This window comes from Panulirus ornatus, chromosome 16 (assembly GCF_036320965.1).
Source record: "Panulirus ornatus isolate Po-2019 chromosome 16, ASM3632096v1, whole genome shotgun sequence".
Lineage (NCBI taxonomy): Eukaryota > Metazoa > Arthropoda > Malacostraca > Decapoda > Palinuridae > Panulirus > Panulirus ornatus.
This window is the reverse complement of record NC_092239.1, coordinates 33,216,493-33,237,210: the sequence shown is the minus strand read 5'-3', so window position 1 is coordinate 33,237,210 and position 20,718 is coordinate 33,216,493. Positions and strand designations below refer to the sequence as shown.

At 45.4% G+C, this 20,718-nt stretch overlaps 2 protein-coding genes across 2 annotated transcripts in view; one reads left to right on the top strand and one right to left on the bottom strand.

Moving 5' to 3' along the window:
• Positions 1–792: 792 nt before the first annotated feature.
• LOC139754226 (uncharacterized) overlaps positions 793–20,718 on the bottom strand; it is a 133,445-nt gene continuing 113,519 nt past the window's right edge. The window contains exons 3-4 of the mRNA XM_071671526.1: positions 5,913–6,027; positions 793–3,859 (exon numbers count right to left, since the gene is read on the bottom strand). Coding sequence (XP_071527627.1) covers positions 3,652–3,859; positions 5,913–6,027 — 323 coding nt within the window. The 3' untranslated portion in view covers positions 793–3,651. The remainder of the gene's footprint in view (positions 3,860–5,912; positions 6,028–20,718) is intronic.
• The window catches only part of LOC139754224 (band 3 anion transport protein-like), a 475,361-nt gene continuing 462,043 nt past the window's right edge, over positions 7,401–20,718 (top strand). The window contains exon 1 of the mRNA XM_071671517.1: positions 7,401–7,699. The gene's annotated coding sequence lies outside the window, so the exon portion shown is untranslated. The remainder of the gene's footprint in view (positions 7,700–20,718) is intronic.

Here is a 20,718-nt window from a genome sequence, read left to right as displayed (position 1 = left end):
CGTTCTTCGAACACGAAAGGCCATTCATCGTGTGTTTGGATCGTGTCCAGAGGTGGAAACACTACATCACGCTGTTAGCAACGGCACCCATCTTGATTCCTTGGTTAACAAGGTCGACAAAAGCGGGAGTAGTGTGGTAAGGGCCATGTTGGAGGACTACTGGTGGTGGTGAGGTGGGATCCGGCGAAGGTATTGTCGTACTGGGCGGTTCCTGCCGCGCTCACCTCAAGCCTCATCGTATAATAAACCTTCAGTTATATCAATCTAGTTCAATATTCAGGTGGTGATTCTGTCTTAATTTAATTATTGCCAGTTTCAACCGTATCTTTTATTATCGCTTAGTTTCATAAGTCATTCATTTTAGATTGTCTCTCTCTCTCATTTCACTTCTACACTTTTTAGATATATTTTTTTTCAACCACTTTCTTAAGTTACCATTATTATTGACATCTTACTCGGGGTTTTCATTCCTCGTTTCTACGCTGCACTGCAGGAGAAACAGAGTTTCCTCGGAACGCCCTCACCAGCCATGGACGGCTACGAGGTCTCTGTATTTACTTATAGTGGTGGCACAGTGGACCGTGCGGTCACACGAAGAACCACGGACGACCGTAGAGTTGCCTCAAAGGTAGCCTCCTTGCCCACGTGTAAACCCGGAGGGGGTGATGTTACGGGTTGAAGGAGACGAGGTGGCCCAGGTGGGAGGCTGAGGTCGGGGAAGCGAGTCGACTGTTTAGGGTCAGGAGTGGGAAATCTCCGCCAGGTGACTTGGCCCTTTAAGGTCTTGATGAGCTCTCTCTCTCTCTCTCTCTCTCTCTCTCTCTCTCTCTCTCTCTCTCTCTCTCTCTCTCTCTCTCTCTCTCTCTCTCATCTACAGCATCCCTTTGCATCCTTCTTTTTCTCCTTCTTCCCAAGAATAAGATGAAAGTCACCCCCTGGATAATGGCGGAGGAAGCTCGAGTATGATAAGGTAAGATGTGTGAGGCTGGTGTGTGAGGTGGTGTTGGGTATGGCTAAGGATGGTGTTATCCTGCGGTAAACACTAGACGCACGTGAATAACGCGGTGGAGGAGGGAGGAGTGAGGACAAGCCAGGCCAGAGGAGGAGGAGGAGGAGTTAGGGGTGTTGTGGCGTTGCTGTGGATTAAAACAAGCTTACATTCCAGCTGTCCTGGGGTCATGTAGACGACTTCGATCCGCCTTTGATATTCGCCCCACTCGAAGAAGCTTTTATGTTTGCTTTTATTAGATGTCATTATCGCTCATTTACCTCGCAGACCACCTGCAAATAGAGTGTGGAAAGAACACTAAGTGTTGAAAGGGATGGAAGCAAACATAAGTGGTATTGGTTTTCTGATAACAGAAGACCGCTCCCCGTTATAACAGAAGCTTCGGAGACACTAAACTGCTCCTCAAGGCTTTTGTGTTGTACGTTATACAAACAGAGAATGAATCATTAGCCATATAGCCACGTGTTTCGTGAATCAACACTACAGATATGAATCCACACTGAACCTTTTTTTTTTCTTCTTCTTCTTCTGGATGAGCACAATGCATGTTGTCTGAGTCAACGCCACACATGTTTTCTGAAGCAACACTGCACGTATTTTCCACTCAGTACCGTCGCACACAGTTTGCCTGAGAATGGTTTCTATATTCTCCCTCCCTCTTTCTCTCTCTCTCTTTCTCTCTCTCTTTCTCTCCAACTGGTATTGCTAGTAATAGGTTTCGTGTTTCATTGATTAGCAGTGCCCATGGATATATATATATATATATATATATATATATATATATATATATATATATATATATATATATATATATATATATATTATATGTCTGCAACACGGCACAGTCAGTTGATTATGTGTTTTCTGTATCATTTTGTTTCTAACTGATTCTAGGGCTTCCTGAGTTCACCATACTAGTTAATGTATGTGTTTCCTGCGTCACTTCAGCCAATACTGTCTCATTAATCCCCGCGGTTAGAAATGTAGCAAAGAATACAGCACTTCCATCGTTGTGTGTTGAAGCCAATTTGTCCCGTACACCGAATCAAACAGGGAATTAGTTGAGGGGATTTATCTTCAACAAACAAATGATAATAAATCCACTGGAGGATTAGCTTTGACATTTTGTTATATTTTGACTTGGTCTTGAATCTCAGAATGGAGTAATCCTTTTTCGTCCCAAAGAATAGGGTTAGATTTTGTCATGTAGTATTTGTGGAAGTACCTATATGCTCCCTAAGTCTACTGGATACATATTTTATTTTTCTTTTAAGTATGAATATTGGGGTTCGTGTGATGGTCGCTCGTTGCGTCATCCACGTCTCCCTGAAGTGTCAGACGAAGCTGGAAATCCAGGAACAGATGATGAAGTGAGAGTGGAGAGCATGTCGTATTGTTACGCTCCGTGCGTAGCCGAAGTACCGTATACATTTTGTGTACATGATTTGGTCTTGTGTATGTGTGTGTTGCATGCTCCTGTCTCAGTTGTCCAACCACCTGAATGTCCTCTGCATCTTGTTGCAGGTTTGAATGAACTGTCATCTGCCTGTTGCCGTAACTTCTGCAATCCTGTGTCATGCGTAAGCATCTGTCGTATACGTGTAACTTATATACTTCATTGCCTTTCCCTTTGGTCTCTTTTACCACCACGAGCTCCTTGTGTGTGCATTTGTCGCCTGCTAATTTTTGTGTTTGTGTTTATCTCATCTTTGAAGTGTGTGTTTATCTCATAGTTTAGTGTGTTTGTCTCATAAGTTTCGTGTGTGTTTATCTCATAGTTTCGTGTGTGTTTATCTCATAGTTTGGTGTGTGTTTGTCTCGTAAGTTTCGTGTGTGTTTATCTCAAAGTTTCGTGTGTGTTTGTCTCATAAGTTCCGTGTGCGTTTGTCTCAAAGTTTCGTGTGTGTTTATCTCATAGTTTCGTGTGTGTTTATCTCATAGTTTCGTGTGTGTTTGTCTCATAGTTTCGTGTGTGTTTGTCTCATAGTTTCGTGTGTGTTTATCTCATAGTTTCGTGTGTGTTTGTCTCATAGTTTCGTGTGTGTTTGTCTCATAGTTTCGTGTGTGTTTGTCTCATAGTTTCGTGTGTGTTTGTCTCATAAGTTTCGTGTGTGTTTGTTATCTTTCTGCTGGTGCGTTGCCACCTATGTTCTCTGTCTTGATGTCATATATTTATATCAAGCATATTCGTCTGGTGATTCACGTTGTGTGTGTGTGCATGTGACTGTTAACTCTTGACGTGTGTTACCTGCAGTCGTCAGTCCACCTGTTCCATGTGTGTGTGTGTGTGTGTGTGTGTGTGTGTGTGTGTGTGTGTGTGTGTGTGTGTCCATTACCTCCATGTACATTTGCATGTCATGTTTCTTACATGTGTGTCTGACGGTCATGTATTCCCTGCAGATACCTCCGGCTTGTCAAATCTGTTGGTGGTATGTAAGTCACACTCTCATGTCATGATGACGAATTAGTATCATTTATGTATGAGTCTTGACCATCTTGTATTTCTCGTGTTGTGTGCGTGTTAGACACACGTATCTTACTGTATGTTCCCTGCTGCGTGTCATGTCCTTCCGCTCCTGACTACGTTTTCTTGTACTTTGGCGTTAAGTGGGAGGCAGTTTCATGTCTTCATCTCCCGCGGTCTACTTCTTTTTGCGCTTGCGTCTGGTCGCGTCATTGTGGTTGATCTCCGGCGGCTGCGAGTGGGAGCGGGACCTGAGCGACGTGGCGGCGGAGGAAGATGAGCGACTGAGGGCGTCCCTGTCCGGTGTGTAGGCCCGACGCATCATCCCGCCCCGCATGGAGCGACCAGTCAACGATTCCCGGTAGACCAGCGGGTTCAGCATCTCCCTGTGGATGGGGGGAGAAGAAGGACGAGCTGAGAGTATCTCTTTGAGCGGCAGGCTGAAAGGGGAGAGAGAGAGAGAGAGAGAGAGAGAGAGAGAGAGAGAGAGAGAGAGAGAGAGAGAGAGAGCAAGCGATGCTTCCGTAGGAGGAAGCGGCAGGCTGAAAGGGGAGAGAGCAAGCGATGTCTCCGTAGGAGGAAGCGGCAGGCTAAAAGGGGAGAAAGAGCGAGCGATGCTTCCGTAGGAGGAGGCAAAAGATGGGGTATAGTTTAGACGTATGTTAGTGGGTCTCTCACTGGCGGTGGTGAGGTTATAAAAGGGTTGTGTGGCTAGCAGTCCTCCCGGATGGTGAGGATGAGGTTATAAAAGGGGTTGTGTGGCTAGCAGTTGTCTGGGGCTGAAAGGAGAGTTGGGGACGTGTCTTTGAGACGGTCTTTAGGGAGGATTGAAATGCCCCTTCCTGAAGGGGTGAGAAGGGAGCATATCGTTGAGGTAAGCGAAGGGAAGCTGCCGTTGCAGGTCTTTTGAGGTGAAGGGGTAATGTGAAAAGGGTTTGGGCACAGTCAGTATATAGTTATTATCTCTTGATACTACAGGATAGTACACACAGGACATTTAACAGTTAGTACAACCTCTAGTTTATCACAAATATATGATGAAGGACTTAAGTTTATTTGTAATACAAAAACAAAGTGTCTAAATTAATTTCTGAACGTTACTTTTATGCCTTGATACGACTTTCTTCATCACCTTCACCTGTATAATCCTCAGCTGTTACATTTACTCATAGTGCAGTATGCAACAAACGAGGAGGGAGGGAAACATGCAGAATGAATAGAACGTGCAGGTCAGAGAGACACGTTCATCTTAATGGGCCACAAATCCATTGTATAAAACACCCACTGATTTACCTCAAGAGTCAGGCATAATCAACGGATGCGTTTAGTTATCACTTCTCATTTACTCTAGTGTTGAAGTATTGATAAACGAAATTGAATTTTACTGTCGAAAGCAGGTAGATAGCGTGCCTGGAGTCTCCTATCACAGACAGTAAACACTCTGAAAGGCGTAAACGAATCAAAGTGGTAAATGTTTATAGTAGGAGGAGTGAATTAGGTTTGTTTGGCGTGCGCGAAGTTAAGCTAAAAGGTTGTAGGGTGTGTGTTTGGGATGGAGTGAAAGGTGTGATAAAGCCCACCCGTGGATGGCCATGTTTACGCGAAGGAAGACGTGGATGAAAGATGAATGGTGTGAATAAATTGTTTAAAACCCACACAAATGAGTTTAGACTCTTAGTTACAAAATTCAAATGATAGATATGAAGTTATTTTGATAACTTACCGTGCGATGGTGAGGCACAGGAGGTTAAAGATGTGCATTGAGATTAGGTAAGATAAGGTCTAGAATTAAGGTATGTGATACGAGGAATGCAAAAGATGTGAGAGGTTTGCGGTTTTAAGACCTTGTCATAGACTTATGAAACCTTATAGATCTTCAGAATGTAAGTAATGTATCGTGATAACGAATATTGTTACGAATGATCGACCAGTGGCATGGATCTGGAAATACAACTGGGATATGCATTGCCCAAATTTCCGTGGACGGGGCAGTACAGGTGAGAGAGATATGAGATGATATAGGCCACGGGCGTATGATGATGGAAAGCAATAGGGATATTCCTACACCTACGTTACGCAGATGATGCGGTTGCATCTGCAGAGTCGTGTGTTTGATGATGATGATGATGTGTGTGTGTGTGTGTGTGTGTGTGTGTGTGTGTGTGTGTGTGTGTGTGTGTGATGGGAGGATGCCTCAAAGTGTGAGTACGGTAAGACTTGAAGGAGGTGGTCATTGAAGGAGGTTGTCAGTGAAGGAGGTGGTCAGCATGACTAAAGTTTGAACTGGAAAGAACCGAGAAGAGTATTTGAAGTTTGGGACACCGTAAAGTAGTGGTTAAGGATGAACAGGAGTTGTGGGAGAGGGTGACAGAAGGAACAGGAGTTTGGACCTCATACTCAACTACACCTTCACCTCACACTTGATGCCTCATTACTCACTCGTCGTCTTCATCTTCCTTCTTCTTGCTGGCCTGGTCCTCCTCCTCCTCACAGTACCTCCTTGATCTCCTGGCCCGCCGCTCGCCACTGTCCTCAGACTCCCGCCGCGCCTCGTCTGTGGACAGGAGAGGATGCTCACCACCATCATCATAACCGGGACATACTCACAACCCTATGCTTATAAGTATTCAATAACTTACACCTCCTCTCTCTGGATGTGTCCTCGGGTCTTCTCTGTGAAGTTGTACCGTAGTTCTTGTGGGAGTGTATGGGACATTGCTATGGCTATGGAGTCGGATGTATGTTGTGGGTTGTGGTGGATGTGTTGTTATTGTGCGGTGTTGTCGTGTGGTGTGGTGTTTTGGTGCGGTGCTCAGGGCGAATAGGGTTGAGTTTCAGAAGTTGTATGTTGCATGGAGAAAAAAAAATAACACGGATTAGAATGTTTACGTACAAGTTGCTCCGTAAAGTAAAACGCTCATTCAACAGTTATGGACATAAGACTCACACCATTCCAACCCCCCCACTGGGAGCAACTCCCCTAACCAGCACAAGCAATTCGTCGTTAACCCACGCCCGCCCCACGCCCCACCCTTGGCTCTCGCCCTCCAGCCAGAATGTCTTCCCAGTCATCTTTCTCGTCATATTTGCTCCTCGTGTATCGACAAAGTGCTCCTCCCTTGCGTGAGCAGCGACAACAACAGAGACGCAGTCGCCTATACCAGTTATCGTGGTGACAATAGATCGTTTTCCGATATAAGCTGTTGGCGAGGCAAGGGCAGATGTTTACGAAGGATGGGTGTGTTCAGAGTGAAGACTCTAAATCTGTACTGAGGTATATAGACCTTCATATATATATATATATATATATATATATATATATATATATATATATATATATATATATATATATATAGACATTACTGGTAGTTTCTTAAATCTGAATATTTTTGCGGTGTTCTTTAACATGTGGTTTGATTGTTATTGATATCAATAATCACACGAAGCTGCTTATTAAGAGGCTTTTCGTGGAGCGCTGCGCGTCTCCTCTGTACAGACTGACTATATACAGATAACGATCAACACACACAGTACCCCCCGTAACTGTGTTAGCCTTGATGTAGCACAGGATGAAGGTGGATTAAGGAAAAAAATCTACATTCGTCACAAGAGTGTAGGGTCGGGCTCCGGAGATCCAGTTGACAACGGGAGTGGAACTACTTGTTAACAGGTCCAATGTGGTCGTTTTACTGTCTGGTCGTTAACCCCCTAACACCCCCCCCCCCCCTCTCTCTCTCTCTCACCCTCTAACCTTACATTTCAACGTCTGTCAACCCACCCGCGCGCCCCCTCCCCTTCCCCCGCCTTCAGCAGTTCACCGTCAGTCAGGTCATGGTCTAATGTCTTTGGAAGAGGTCATTGTTGGTGGTGGAGGAGTGTGTGCGTGTGCGTGCGTGTGACTCGGGAACGTAATGGCTTATTTACAGCGGTGTCTGGCCACATTTTGTGCTGCGCTTGTGCCCTGGTCTAACACAGTTCTTTTCTCTGTACATTGCAGAAACGACAGCAGGGCTATTTGAGCAGACATTCGCCGTGAAGCTTCGCGATTCATAGTTTGGGAAACAAGAATCGATTATGGCCAAGAATTAGATACGACAAGGCCAAGAATTAGATGCGATAAGGCCAAGAATTAGATACGATAAGGCCAAGAATTAGATACGATAAGGTTGTGAGGAACTGTTCAAGATTCGGAGGTCGTCAACAGTGGATTACTATCATGGCGAAAGGTAAGACGCGTCTTGGTTCTGTATGTAGTGGGAGGGTAAGGGACGGTGCTGTTATGATCTGTGTACTCGTCAGTAAAAGGGAGAATTAACCCTCAGACAAGCTGTTGAGGAAGCGGCCATGTTGCTTGCGTCGCAAGGGATTCAAAATCCGACCTCGCCTACGATCACAAGACGCGTTGTTAGCGCTCAGGACAATGACGTTGTTAGAAAATCTAGCGGTCTGGTAGGCAGTAGCGAGTGTCACCTCGACTTGAACAACGAAAACAAAATAGAATCTGTGTAAAAGTGTCGTTAGCAGTGACTCGTGCTCGTTAAAAGTCACGTTTAGTTTACATTGGGTCCTTTTTTGTTACTTTTTTGTATTTGTTTTTTGTTTGTGCAAATAAGTCTTTTTGTGCAGTTGTGTTTCCTAGTTTCCTGTGTAAAAATCTCTAAAAGAGTCGTTAGCAGTGACTTGTGCTTGTTCAAAGTCATGTTTAGTTTACATTGGGTCCTTTTTTGTGCTACTTTTTTGTATTTGTTTTTTTTTTTGCAAATAAGTCTTTTTGTGCAGTTGTGTTTTCTAGTTACCCTTCGTGCGGTAAAGTCATCCCATGTCGTTATTTGGTGACATAAAGTTATCTGGCGTTTTTTTTTTTTTATCAGATTTTGTTTTGCGTTTGTTTTGTGTTGTGTGATAAAGTCATCATACTCAAGATTTATGTGTCACAAAGTCATTATATTTATTGTGTTTGTGTTTTTCGACTCAGTCAGTGCGTTGTTTTTTTTTTCAGTGGCATTAAGTAAAACGTTTGGCATCATTAATCATTTAAATAAATGCCAGAATCATTGTACTAAACGCCCAAGTAAAGAAAACTGCCCATGCGTAAATAGAATGTACGAAGTGCTAGTATTAGCGATTTTTTTTTAGGTCGTTCACGACCTTAACGACTCTGGTAATTTGGTAGGCCATTAGCCCAAACAACCAAACCATTCAACCAACCATACGGTTCTGTTCAGAGCTTCAGCTTAGGAACGGAAGTTGACTTCAGAAAATCAAGTCATTAATGGACTCGGATGAAAGAAATAATCGCGTTTTTTTTTTTGCATATTCCTCCTCGAAATACGGGTTAGTTTAGCATTTATTTTGTTTTTCTCTTGCCCACATAATCATACTGTAGCGTTTTAAATATTGTCAATTATGGCTCGTAGCAAAATATAAGTGCTAGGAAGAGATTGGTAGAGTGCCATACAGTAAGTTAACACTAAATAGACCCTAAGAAACTTTATATATATATATACTTTGGGTGAAGGAGGAGGATATATATATTTTTTTAAACGTGTATATTTTCCCCCCACATCCCGAAATTACCTTTGACAAGAGACACGATATTTTTCTACCAGAGAAAAACTTAAAATTCAGGAGCGTCCCTGGACTTCCCAGCTAAACGGTCACAAGGGCGCCGCCCTCAGGACCAGGGTGGGGCGTGAGACCCTTTACCGGGGGATTGAAGGATTCTCACAAGGATTTCCCGCCACAAAAGTTGACAACCCCGCCTGAATATATATATGTATGTATATATATATATATATATATATATATATATATATATATATATATTTATATATATAGCTTCGTCTCTTCGATGTATATCAACTGACTTATATTTCTCTCTTGTGTCTCCCCTGATGTGATTATTACACGAAAGTGCACTTGGGAACTTATCGTTTCAGTTTCCCCGTGGATTCATAGGAATATATATATATATATGATCGTCATGATCTTCATTGTGGTAGTTCACACAGCTGATAGGGTGAGATCGAGGCAGGCTACCGCATGAACTGACAGCCACGAACGTGTCCACATATGTGGGAGGCTGGAGGCGAGGGGTTCAGTGAAGGGTAATACGTAGCAGACAATAGCCATGGTGGAGCCGTCTACTTTGGGTTGTCGAGTGGATGATGGAAGATAGCGTGGGGGTGGAGCATTATGTCAGAGTGGCTGGGAGGGTCTAAGAGGCGGAGAACGAGAGAGAGACGAGGTCTCCCAAGTGGCGAGTCCTTCTTCAGGAGGGAGATCAGATACGCCCCCTAGACCAGGGGATGGAGTAGGCTGGCGTAGGGTGTTGAGGGGGTAGGCAAGAGGGAAGACCCTAATTTGTATTCTTCGTAATTCAAGAAATGTGTTTCATCATAGCCTGAATTGCCAACATGCATTAGACGTAATGAAGATGATCTTACGTTTAGGGGATGAAGTTGGGGTCTCGCTCTGAAGCCTGTGTGTGTGTGGTTGGTATTCATCATCTTGCTGTTGACACATGAGGCCTTTAACCACACACGTATCTGCGCTATTTTTAGTAGATAGATCATCTATTTCTAAATTCCTTTAGTTGATCACTAACTACCGTTCACGTTGTTCAAGCCGTTCATTTTTCCCCTAGTAATTCATTATAATTCGTAATAGATTATTTATTTTACCGTACATACAGCCGAAGATGTACCGCCGCCCCGGTATATGCTAACGATGGACACGCAACAAGTAACTCACAACATAGCCAGCGTCTTTCCTTCCTGGCCTCGTTCCCGCCAGCGCGCGCGCCACAGCCCCTCTCACGCCTCCTAACTCCCTCCAGTTTGTCCACGCCAGCCCTAACCTCCTCCCATCACTCTCTGGAACGGCCTCGCTGCTAAACGACCTCACCCACCTACCCCCCTCCATCGACCCTCCTTCCCCCGTAAATGTTTGTAGAGAAGAAAACAGATAGGTAAAATGTGTGTGTGTGTGTGTGTGTGTGTGTGTGTGTGTGTGTGTCATATACTTGCCTCCTGTTGACGTCATTGGGTCGTGTCACTACGTTTGCTCTTACGTTCTCGTACATCGTCTACCATCCAGTCTGCGCATCATGACCTGGTTTCGAGACCAGGGTCTGGAATGTGAGCTTGATATTTGTTTTGATCCTTGGTTGACCACCTCACCTTCATGTTTGAAGTGATATTTACATAACATAGATTAACTGCATTACGCTCCACATGCAGCGGTGACAGTTTGAAGTGCTTGCAGTGAACGACAGGGTTTAGTGTCTCGGCAGTGAAGAGATGGGAGCGGATGTCAATGTGTGAGGAGACGAAATTGGGGTAAGAGTCCTTTCCTATGGGTATCAGTGCCTGGATACTGAAGGTAGTGAGTACGATCGGTAGCCAGGTGATGTAGGGAGGGTAACCTCATCCTCTGGGGAAGCCACAGGGTAGAACTGGGTCCTGGAAGGGTAACCTCAGCCTCTGGGGAAGCCACAGGGCAAGACTGGGTCCTGGAAAGGGTCTTATGTCTAGGCTTTTGAATACCTCTCGTTAAGGTAACGGACGCGAGGAGACGTAAGCGCTTACCCTACACCGACGACGAGCGTTCTCTCGGCGACAGACGCAGTCAGTCCAGTCATCAAAGCCGTCGCGGCCACGTAAGCCATCCGACGTTAGGATTTACGACTGAGGGATGCGACCTGACCCTGTTGTTTCTTAAGGCGGGAGGCTGAGAACACTAGTGGTCGAGTGCTTGGTGGATATGCAGTCCGGTTGACGCCTCCCACGCCTCGCTTCCTGTCATTATGCCGCCGGCCTCACACGCACACACACACACACACACCTCTGCTGCCTCTCTCTGACTTTTTCCTTTTGAGGAAAGTCTTAACGAACATTACGCGAGTTGTTTTAAGTGAATGTCTGGGTGAATGACAGTATAGGCTCGAGAATGGACGTAGATTATTTTTCTCTTCTTCCAAATTTTGCACCACTAGACACCACTGTGAACCACTAGGAGCCCCACTGAACACCCACTGTGAATCACTCTGCGCCATTATGCACCGCTCGGCGTCACTCTGCATCACTCGGCAACACACTGAATTACAGGGAGTTCATTATCCACTTCCAGGATCCACTCGGAACCACCAGCAGTCACTGTGCACCATCAAGCCCCAAACCCTGAATATCTCCCGTGAAATCAGAGGCATAAGCGATGTTTGGCCCGGGCAATACGTGAGCGCCGAGGCTCAGACGCATGGGAACCATTCACACAAGATCCGCCATTACCTGAAATGCTCTCGAGGTAGTGTTCCCCCCAGTACGTAATCGAATTCCTTTACGTCTATTGATCTTTCCCGTTGCGTTAGATGTCTTATGTTTAAGGTTCTGACCCAGTTGAAGATGTCCATGCCTATGCAGTTGGCTCTCACGGCAAGTCTTCCTCCTGGAGGCATAGGTCAGAGGTCGAGCAGCAGTTAATGGCTTCCATCCATATCACCGCGGAGGGCAGCGTGTGGCACAGTTAGAGTTGTTCGTGAAGTATCCGTCGTGGCGAATAACGACGAGATGCGAGTCACAGGACGCAGGAGATACTGAGGGTTGAAATTCCTGTCGGATTGGGATGAAAGGCTTGTTCGGTCTGTGTCCTCCGCCCTTTCGTCCGTCTGTTAGAGAGAATGGATTCCAGTGACTAGGTCTCGAGTGTAGAGTTGGGGGGTCAAAGACACTTAAGCAGTCGTAAGATGTGGAAGACAGTGGGGTAGACCTGACAGCATGTTGTGCTTTGAGGTCACACGCCTCACTCTCGTTCGTGACCTTTGATTGACGTCAGGGGTTGGGCTCTTGCAGAGAGAGAGAGAGAGAGAGAGAGAGAGAGAGAGAGAGAGAGAGAGAGAGAGAGAGAGAGAGAGCCCACTTACAAGTATTTGCGACGACGTTATGTAGTTGTAATTAGAAGTAGCGAACGACTTTTGGTGTTTACGAGCAAATAAATAGGGTGAAGAAGCCATGGGTTGGAACAGTATCCCCTTGTTATTGGGTTTAGGGAGAACCAGACCCCGTTTTCTGTCAGTAGCTTGCACTGGCGTCGAACGGACCTCTTGAGAATTTTCCAGACTGGTCTGAGCAACAACAACATACACATATACATATACCCATACCTTCTCGCCTCTTTCCAGCTCTTCTCCTCACCATCTCTTCCATCCCTGGCTTTAACGTTACACACACGTCCCCATCTCCGTCCGCATATCATACCTATTACCCTCAGCTGTAAATCTTAAACTTAGGAGAACTTTGGCTTTAAATATTGGCAGATTTCTTGACATGCAATGTCTCCCTTCAAAAGGGCACATGAGAGCATCCATGTTTTGAGCTCGTACACCGCCAGAATGTTCCTTGGGGATGTGTTGTCGTACGGAGCGGTGAGGATGACCAGTAAATTCAAGCGGGAACCACACTTAGGGCGGTGGATGGATCTTGTTCCTGGGTAGCTCTGTGGTTTAACGAAGACGTAGAGACTCGAGTCCTGCGACAGATTTGCGATGGGCATGATCATTGTCACTGCCTCGGGTGTCAAGTTTGATTTACCACTGGAACCTGTATAGCGAAGTGCCGTATGCAGAAATGACGGGGAACTAAGATATTTCCTCTTCTGTAGTATTTTTAAGAAACTGAGCAACCTCTTCAGTGATTCGAAGTTACGATCCGAACCATGATTCGTGGATCACTTGCTCATGTTAACAGCTCCTCGAGGTAAAGGTGAATTTATTCAGCATGTCTGATGGATATATATAGTGAATCAGAAGAAGAACGATTGAGTCAGGTAGATATAGATGGGTTCGTTAGTATGCATCGAATATACATATATAGGAAGATGGAAAGTAAGTCAGTTAGGGAAAATCAGTTATTTGATAACAGTTTTAAGATTATATATATAGCATGACTTTTGGTTACGTTGGTCGGATGTGATGCGGTAACTCATAGCCATCATAAAACGCTGATAAACATTCTAAAACTATCTATAGACGCCATGTAAAGTAAGAACCTCTTTTACCGATGCTCCTCATATTCACAGACGTATGGAAAACGTGGCAGGTCAATATCTCTTTATCATAGGGGAACCGTCTCTCAGAATCATGATAGATTTAAAAAGTTCTCCAAGTTTAAAGAATTCGGACGCGCCCCCGGATGAACTCCCTTGTATAATCCAGTTACTGGGCGTCTCCTCTCACCACAAAAACAGGTCGAGTCCGAGAATAAATGAGAGGGTCTCATGCGTGCTGGATGTTCATGAAGTGGTGCTCCCCCAGCGGGAGGGAGAAGCCCCATCTCACCCTGCGAGTGGGGGCGTAATGAAGGAACCTTTTACTGGGAACCCTCTCAGTGTCAGCTGGAAATATTTTGATACCTCGGCGTTTTGCATTCCTCCCTCGGCGGGTTCTGGGGGCAGGGGAATGTAAACCTGGATGGGGAATGCGAGACGAAACGGCATCGAAAAATCTTGGCTGACTTGAGGGAGTTTCCAGTAAAAGCTCCTCTCCTCCTCCTCCTATACGCCGCCGTCCTCCCTCCCTACCTCCTCCGGCCGTAAGGGCCTGTCCCTCCTGCCGGGCCTGGGAAAACTTCAGGAGCTTCTTAGTTACGACGACCCAACACGCACCACAACAACATCCCGCCTTAATTTATGGCTCCAAGATTCCATTACGAAGGAAGTTAGTTCGGTGATGGATGATGTGTCTCGCTGACCTACGAGGAGTGTGTTGTGATGACGGCCTAGGTGGCGAGAGAGGGTTAATCAACAGTAGGGGGAGCCACCGGTGTCTGGGGGTCAAGTGTTAAGGGGTGGGTGGGGGAGGAGTGGATGTTGTTACCAGCTCCTTGTCGTCAGACTCCGCCAGTCCTGTGTGTCAAGAACGTGTCTCGTCTGCTGGAAAGAGAGCTGCCTCCACGACCCATGGTCTGCACCACACAAATGATGTGAAGTCGGGCCCAGGAAGAGCGTCGGTCGACAAACTTTTACAACGACGCGAACCGCAGATTCGACCGGGAAGAAGGTAACTTGTGGCACTTTTGCGGCAGTGGTGTCAATAAGCCTGGCAAGGAGCAGTGGGACCTTTTAGCAGCAGTGGGACCTTTTAGCAGCAGTGGGACCTTTTAGTAGCATTGGGACCTTTTAGTAGCATTGGGACCTTTTAGCAGCAGTGGGACCTTTTAGCAGCAGTGGGACCTTTTAGTAGCATTGGGACCTTTTAGCAGCAGTGGGACCTTTTAGTAGCATTGGGACCTTTTAGCAGCATTGCGACCTTTTAGCAGCAGTGGGACCTTTTAGTAGCATTGGGACCTTTTAGCAGTAGTGGGACCTTTTAGCAGCAGTGGGATCTCTTGCAGCAACGGGACTTCTTGCAGTAATGGGACTTCCTGTATTAATGGGACCTCTTTCAGCAGTGGGATCTCTTGCAGTAGTGGGATCTCCCGACCATAGGACTTCTTGCAGCAGTGGGACCTTTTTTGCAGCAGTGGGGCCTCTCCCAGTAATGGGACCTCCTGCATTAGTGGGACCTCCTGAAGCGTTGTGACCCCTTGTAGCAGTGGGAACTCATAACACAGCAGTGGGGGGCCTTCTGCATCAGCCGGACCTCTCGCAGGAGTGGTGCCTCTCACAGTGGATGTGGGTGTCAGGCCACCCCCGGCAGGTAGTGGTGGGACCTCTCGCAGACCTGACCTTTCGTCAGGGGTCACTGCAGGTCATTTTGGTAGTAGCGAAACTTGCGAACCTCTCCTTACCGACGTGAGTGATTAATTGCTGATGCTACCAGTCGGAGGGTCGGCCTTGCTTTATCCTTTTGAGAGAGAGAGAGAGAGAGAGAGAGAGAGAGAGAGAGAGAGAGAGAGAGAGAGAGAGAGAGAGGACCTGCCCCCACAGAACATTTACCCCCCACCCCCCCAAGTTTTCCTGAGGTTAGCTCTCTCTCTCTCTCTCTCTCTCTCTCTCTCTCTCTCTCTCTCTCTCTCTCTCTCTCTCTCTCTCTCCCGTAATCAGATGACGCTTTGGACAAGTCCACGTGAGATGGTTGTCTGGCTGGCCTGTGACCTCCTGCAATAGTCCAGGGTCGTCACATTGATCTCCCCTGGGATTCCAGGTGACCTTATCAGTGGCGTGACCTTTCATGATATCCCCTTGGCTTGGCAGCCACATGACCCCCTTATGACCTCCCCCCCCACCCTGACAACAGAGTGAAATATTTAGCGTGAGGACACAGAACTTGGTGGTGTCTTCTCTTTAAGTTCACCCCACACCAGAGCCTTGCCTCTCCTCGCATCTCTCTTGTGTCACGCTGGTAACACTTGGTTACAAAGTCTAGTCATGTATTCCTGATGTTGGCAAATCTTTCTTTACGTGTGTTTACTCCAGTCATCCTGTGATTGCTCTTTTGCGTGTTCGTGGCACCTTTGTGAACACACACACACACACACACACACACGGATGGATGATTGTGGCGGGAGGGACGGAGCTGAAAGAAAAGGTGTGGAGCGGGCAGGAGACGAGCAGGAGTGAGGATGTTTAGGGTCATTAGCGACGCGCGTGTACTTCCGTCCCTCACCTGAATTTTCCATGGGATCGTCAAGTGTGTCGTTCGTCACAAAGAGTTTTGGCCAGGGCGGAGGAGGTCGTTAACGCTCACCCTGTACGACCCGGCATGACCATCTTTACTGTAACACTCCCGCCGTTACGGCCTCCATCATTGACCAACGCCTCGTTTTCATTCGTGCTCTCGGTACACGGTGACCACTCGCTCGCCATTTTTTGTCATCGGTCCCTTTATTTTCGTCCTCGTGATCTTCTTTATCGGTGGTTTTCGTTTATTAACTGTTATCGTTATCATCAGTGTCATGTGGTGTCTGATATCAGGTTATCTGACATGATTGCCGGACGTGCGAAACGTTAATGCAATGCCACAACTACTGAATCAGTCCTGTTTATGCAGTCATGGACGAATATCTTCTCGACATGCTGGTCGAAGCTGTACCGATCCTCGTGTCTCGAAAGGATGAAACAGCTTGGAAAAACGCTCGATCGAAGCTGTGCCGAAGCTTTGTCTCAACACGGAGACAGAGAGACTGGGACCCGCTTGTTCTAAGCTGTACCGAACCTTTTGTCTCGACACGTAGAGACAGACTGGGACACGCTTGTTCGAAACTGTTCCAAGCGCTTGTCTCGACACTAATAGAAAGTCTGAGACACACTTGTTCGAAGCTCTATCGAACCTTAAATTTATCTCGACCATTAGAGATTGAGTCTGGGTAATGAACAGTCGAAGCTTCAACTCAATTTTGAGCAGCTGTATTTTATGATGAAACAGATATCGTTCAACAGGTGAAATTAAACTAGAGTAATTTGTCACAGGAAAGCAATCACATTTTAGATTGTTGCAAATTAGAAATTAGAACCTATTACCACAACAGATCATCATGTTGCAAATTAGAAATTAGAATCTGTTATCACAACGGTTCATCCCGTTTGTGATTGCTTCCATGATACTGTTTTATTCGTTATCCAACAGAATTGAATGAGTAAAATATTAATTGTGTGTAGAATGTTAATTTTGCTTAATATTAACTTACGGAATGTTAAAATATATAGAATGTTAATGTAATTAACGTTAGATGTACAGTTTGATGGATCTTAGAATGCTAAATGTATAAAGTTAATTGTACTGAAAGTTGAATGTGCATATAGACTGAAGAGATTTAGATATACACAAAAACTTGATACAATCCTTTATATACTGCTATCTTTTCCTGGGGCCACCATTTTTTTTTTCAAAATGAAACTGCACAGTGGAAGTGTATCATACGTACTGAATTTAGTAGCACTGGGGGGAAAAAACACATTCTTCTTACGACCTACACTGGAAAAAAATAGTGACACATCCTTCTCAAGATCTTTACATGTAGTGTACTAGTATACTAAGCTTAGATTTGACATACGCAAACCATCATGGGACTATTCCAATCCCCTTTTGACCTCTCTAACACTTAGATCAAGAAATACACGAAACCATGAAAGGATTTCAACTAACTCGCTGGAAGATGTGTGGTCACGTTTATATGTTGTGTTTCCTCACTTCATTCCAAGCTGAGTCCTGCGCTTGTACGTTTTGATAACATTCTCAAGGGACGGGCCAACATTCTAGGAAGGGCGTCCACCTAGATGACCATCAAACGCACTCGTAGTACGACCATCAAACACACTCGTAGTACGACCGTTGAACACACTCATAGATCGGTGTTTCGTTGTGCGCTACGCTACGCGCAATTACCATTCGGTCAGTCCATTGTTTCCCCCATTTGTCCTCGCATTGTGACAAACTTATGTTGGAATAGCCTTTAATGGCCAATTTCCCCTTTAGCGTAGGGCACGTAACGCGTAAAACAATGACGCTAAATTGGAGCTATTTTCATTGCCTAGGCTAAATGGGAGAGCATGATTGGTCGCCTCAGTATTTTAGCGTTAAAGCTGTTTTCATTGGTCAATTATCTGCTCGTTCTGACATCATTTGTCAGGCTTCACTACGAGAGTCGGTGTCATTTTTTTCTACATTGTAATATTGGCATATTTCATGAGTTATATATATATATATATATATATATATATATATATATATATATATATATATATATATATATATTGGAAAGGAACTTAACGTGTTTCATTTTCCCTGTGGACTCATAGGAATATATATATATATATATATATATATATATATATATATATATATATATATATATATATATATATTCTCAGTTGATTTATTTTGTGTGTGTGTGTGTCTCAAACGTACTCACATACATACATGCATATGTAAAGCACTTTGAGTTTTTTTTTGCTCCATCAACACAATACAAGATTGGTTCGTATTATCACATTACTACCATCTAAATACTCTTGTGTTGTAAGGGATATGACTCATTCTGCGTATTCTATAAATGTATTTCAGACGGTATTGTTAATACGGACATGAACCTTGTTCGAATAGAACTATAAAGGATGGAGTCTTGTCTTTCCTTGACGTAAAGTTGGCTTAATTCCAAGACTTTCTCTTATATCCTACAGGCTGCACGCATTTTCCATACTTATATATTCTTGCTTATGAGGAAATGATATATTGGCTTTTGTCTACATGATTTCTGGGAAGGTTTAATCAAGTTTATTTCAAGAAATGTAAGCGAAGGTTTAGCTGTTCTGTGGTGACGCAGTGGCAGAAATGCCCGCGTTTTTTCCCGCCTCTGCTGTTCGTACGTGAAGTCGGATTACAGTCAATTCATCTACGATTAACCTTCCTGAATATTCTTTTTTTTTTTTTTATCTTCTCCCTCCATCGTCTCGTGTTTCAAGCGACGCCGTGTTTACAAAACACAGTGGAAATTGTGGAGTAAGTCGTTGTGAGAACTTTGCCTTTGTGTATGTAGCGACATTTGTCACGAAGCTGGGGGTAACAGTAAATATTAAAGGGATGTTTGTGTCCCCCCCTTTCGTCCGTAAACGCTGGCATTTAACAGCTAAATTGCAGATGCGCGCATTATCTGCCCTCTGAAAATACTACGATTTATTCGCTCATTAAGTCCTGCGTTTTTTTCTCTCTTTTTTTTCTTTGTTGCTTAGACCATAGGGAGCCATTGCCGTTTAGCAGCGGAAAGCCAGGTTGGATAAATTGCCTCGGGGGAACTGCTATATACATTGGCATAACAAAAGCCTAAAAGAACGGCAGCGGATTTATCGACCGGCGTTCCTTTACCATAAACAGCATAACAGTGGGACGCGTCCGCGCGCCGTGCCTTCCCCTGGTCGTGTTTCCCACAGCTTTAATGCTTTTTTTTGTGTGTGTCTTTTGATCCATGTTTTTGTAGGTCATTACCCCCCACAACACACCCCAGGTCACTGTCCTTCTCCAGGTCAGGTCACTTGTCTTTCTTCAGGTAGTTAAACTGTCTGTTTCTAAGAAGATGTTTCGTCCATGTTACGTGCGTACCATAACTCCATTTTTCAGGTGTTAAGATAGGCTATATAACGACAGATTCGTCCGCAGAAAAGTCTCTTCATGTATATGAATATGTAGAGATGCATACATACATATATGTTTGGATAATTTTATACATGTGTATACCGTATATCAATTTGTCTGTGTAACATATTTCATTCTTTTTATATATTGACTTTACTGGCGTGAGAGACGGAGTGTTATGGTCCTCAAACGTACACTACCCTCACCCTGTCACACTGGGTTCCAACCTCTCTGGCTGCCAAGCTCACCCTTAGCTCCCTCCTCCCCTGGCTGCCAAGCTCACCCTTGGCTCCCTCCTCCCCTGGCTGCCAAGCTCACCCTTGGCTCCCTCCTCTCTTGGCTGCCAAGCTCACCCTTGGCTCCCTCCCCCCTGGCTGCCAAGCTCACCCTTAGTTCCCTCCTCCCCTGGCTGCCAAGCTCACCCTTAGCTCCCTCCTCCCCTGGCTGGCAAGCTCACCCTTGGCTCCCTCCTCCCCTGGCTGCCAAGCTCACCCTTGGCTCCCTCCTCTCCCCTGGCTGGCGTGACACCTCGCCATTACCAACAAAACGGTCCTCCTCGAAAAGTGTCCCAAGTTGCTCCGGGCTGCTGCTGCTGCTGCTGCTGTTGTTGTTGTGGAGATACTCATTGTAGTTTTCCCCTCTCACATTTTGAGCTCATTTTCTTCTCCTGTCTCTGCTGTTGTAGTTCGTCTTGTTCCTGGAGGAGGGTGGGGTGTGGGGGAGGAGCAGGCTTGAAGCGAGAGGGGGTGGTGGTCAGGTGTGGTGTGATCTGGTGTGGGGGTTTTATAGCGTCGGAAAGGTCTGAGGAATATTCTGATATTCGTTTTACTTCCTGGAGTACGTGTGGGGGTGGAGTCCCTCCCTCCCTCAACGACGAGCGAGATATTCGTTTCAGAAACGTCCATCGGTTGTGTTGTGTCTCCTCGTATCGTGTTATCACTGGGGACAGCTGGTCAGGCGGAGAACGAGTTCGTCCAGGAGGTTTCGAAGGAGCTTCGGTCATTATATGGGGGAGAAGAGCATCGTACTCGTGGGTTCCAGGGCTAACCATGGATCATTCTGGAGTAAGTAGTGGAAGATTTGGAAAAAGAGTACCGAAGAGACATGCTTAGTTTCATGGTACCACGATGTCCCCTTCTTCTCCATAACCAGGTCCTCAGCCTTACTGAGATGAACCTGGTC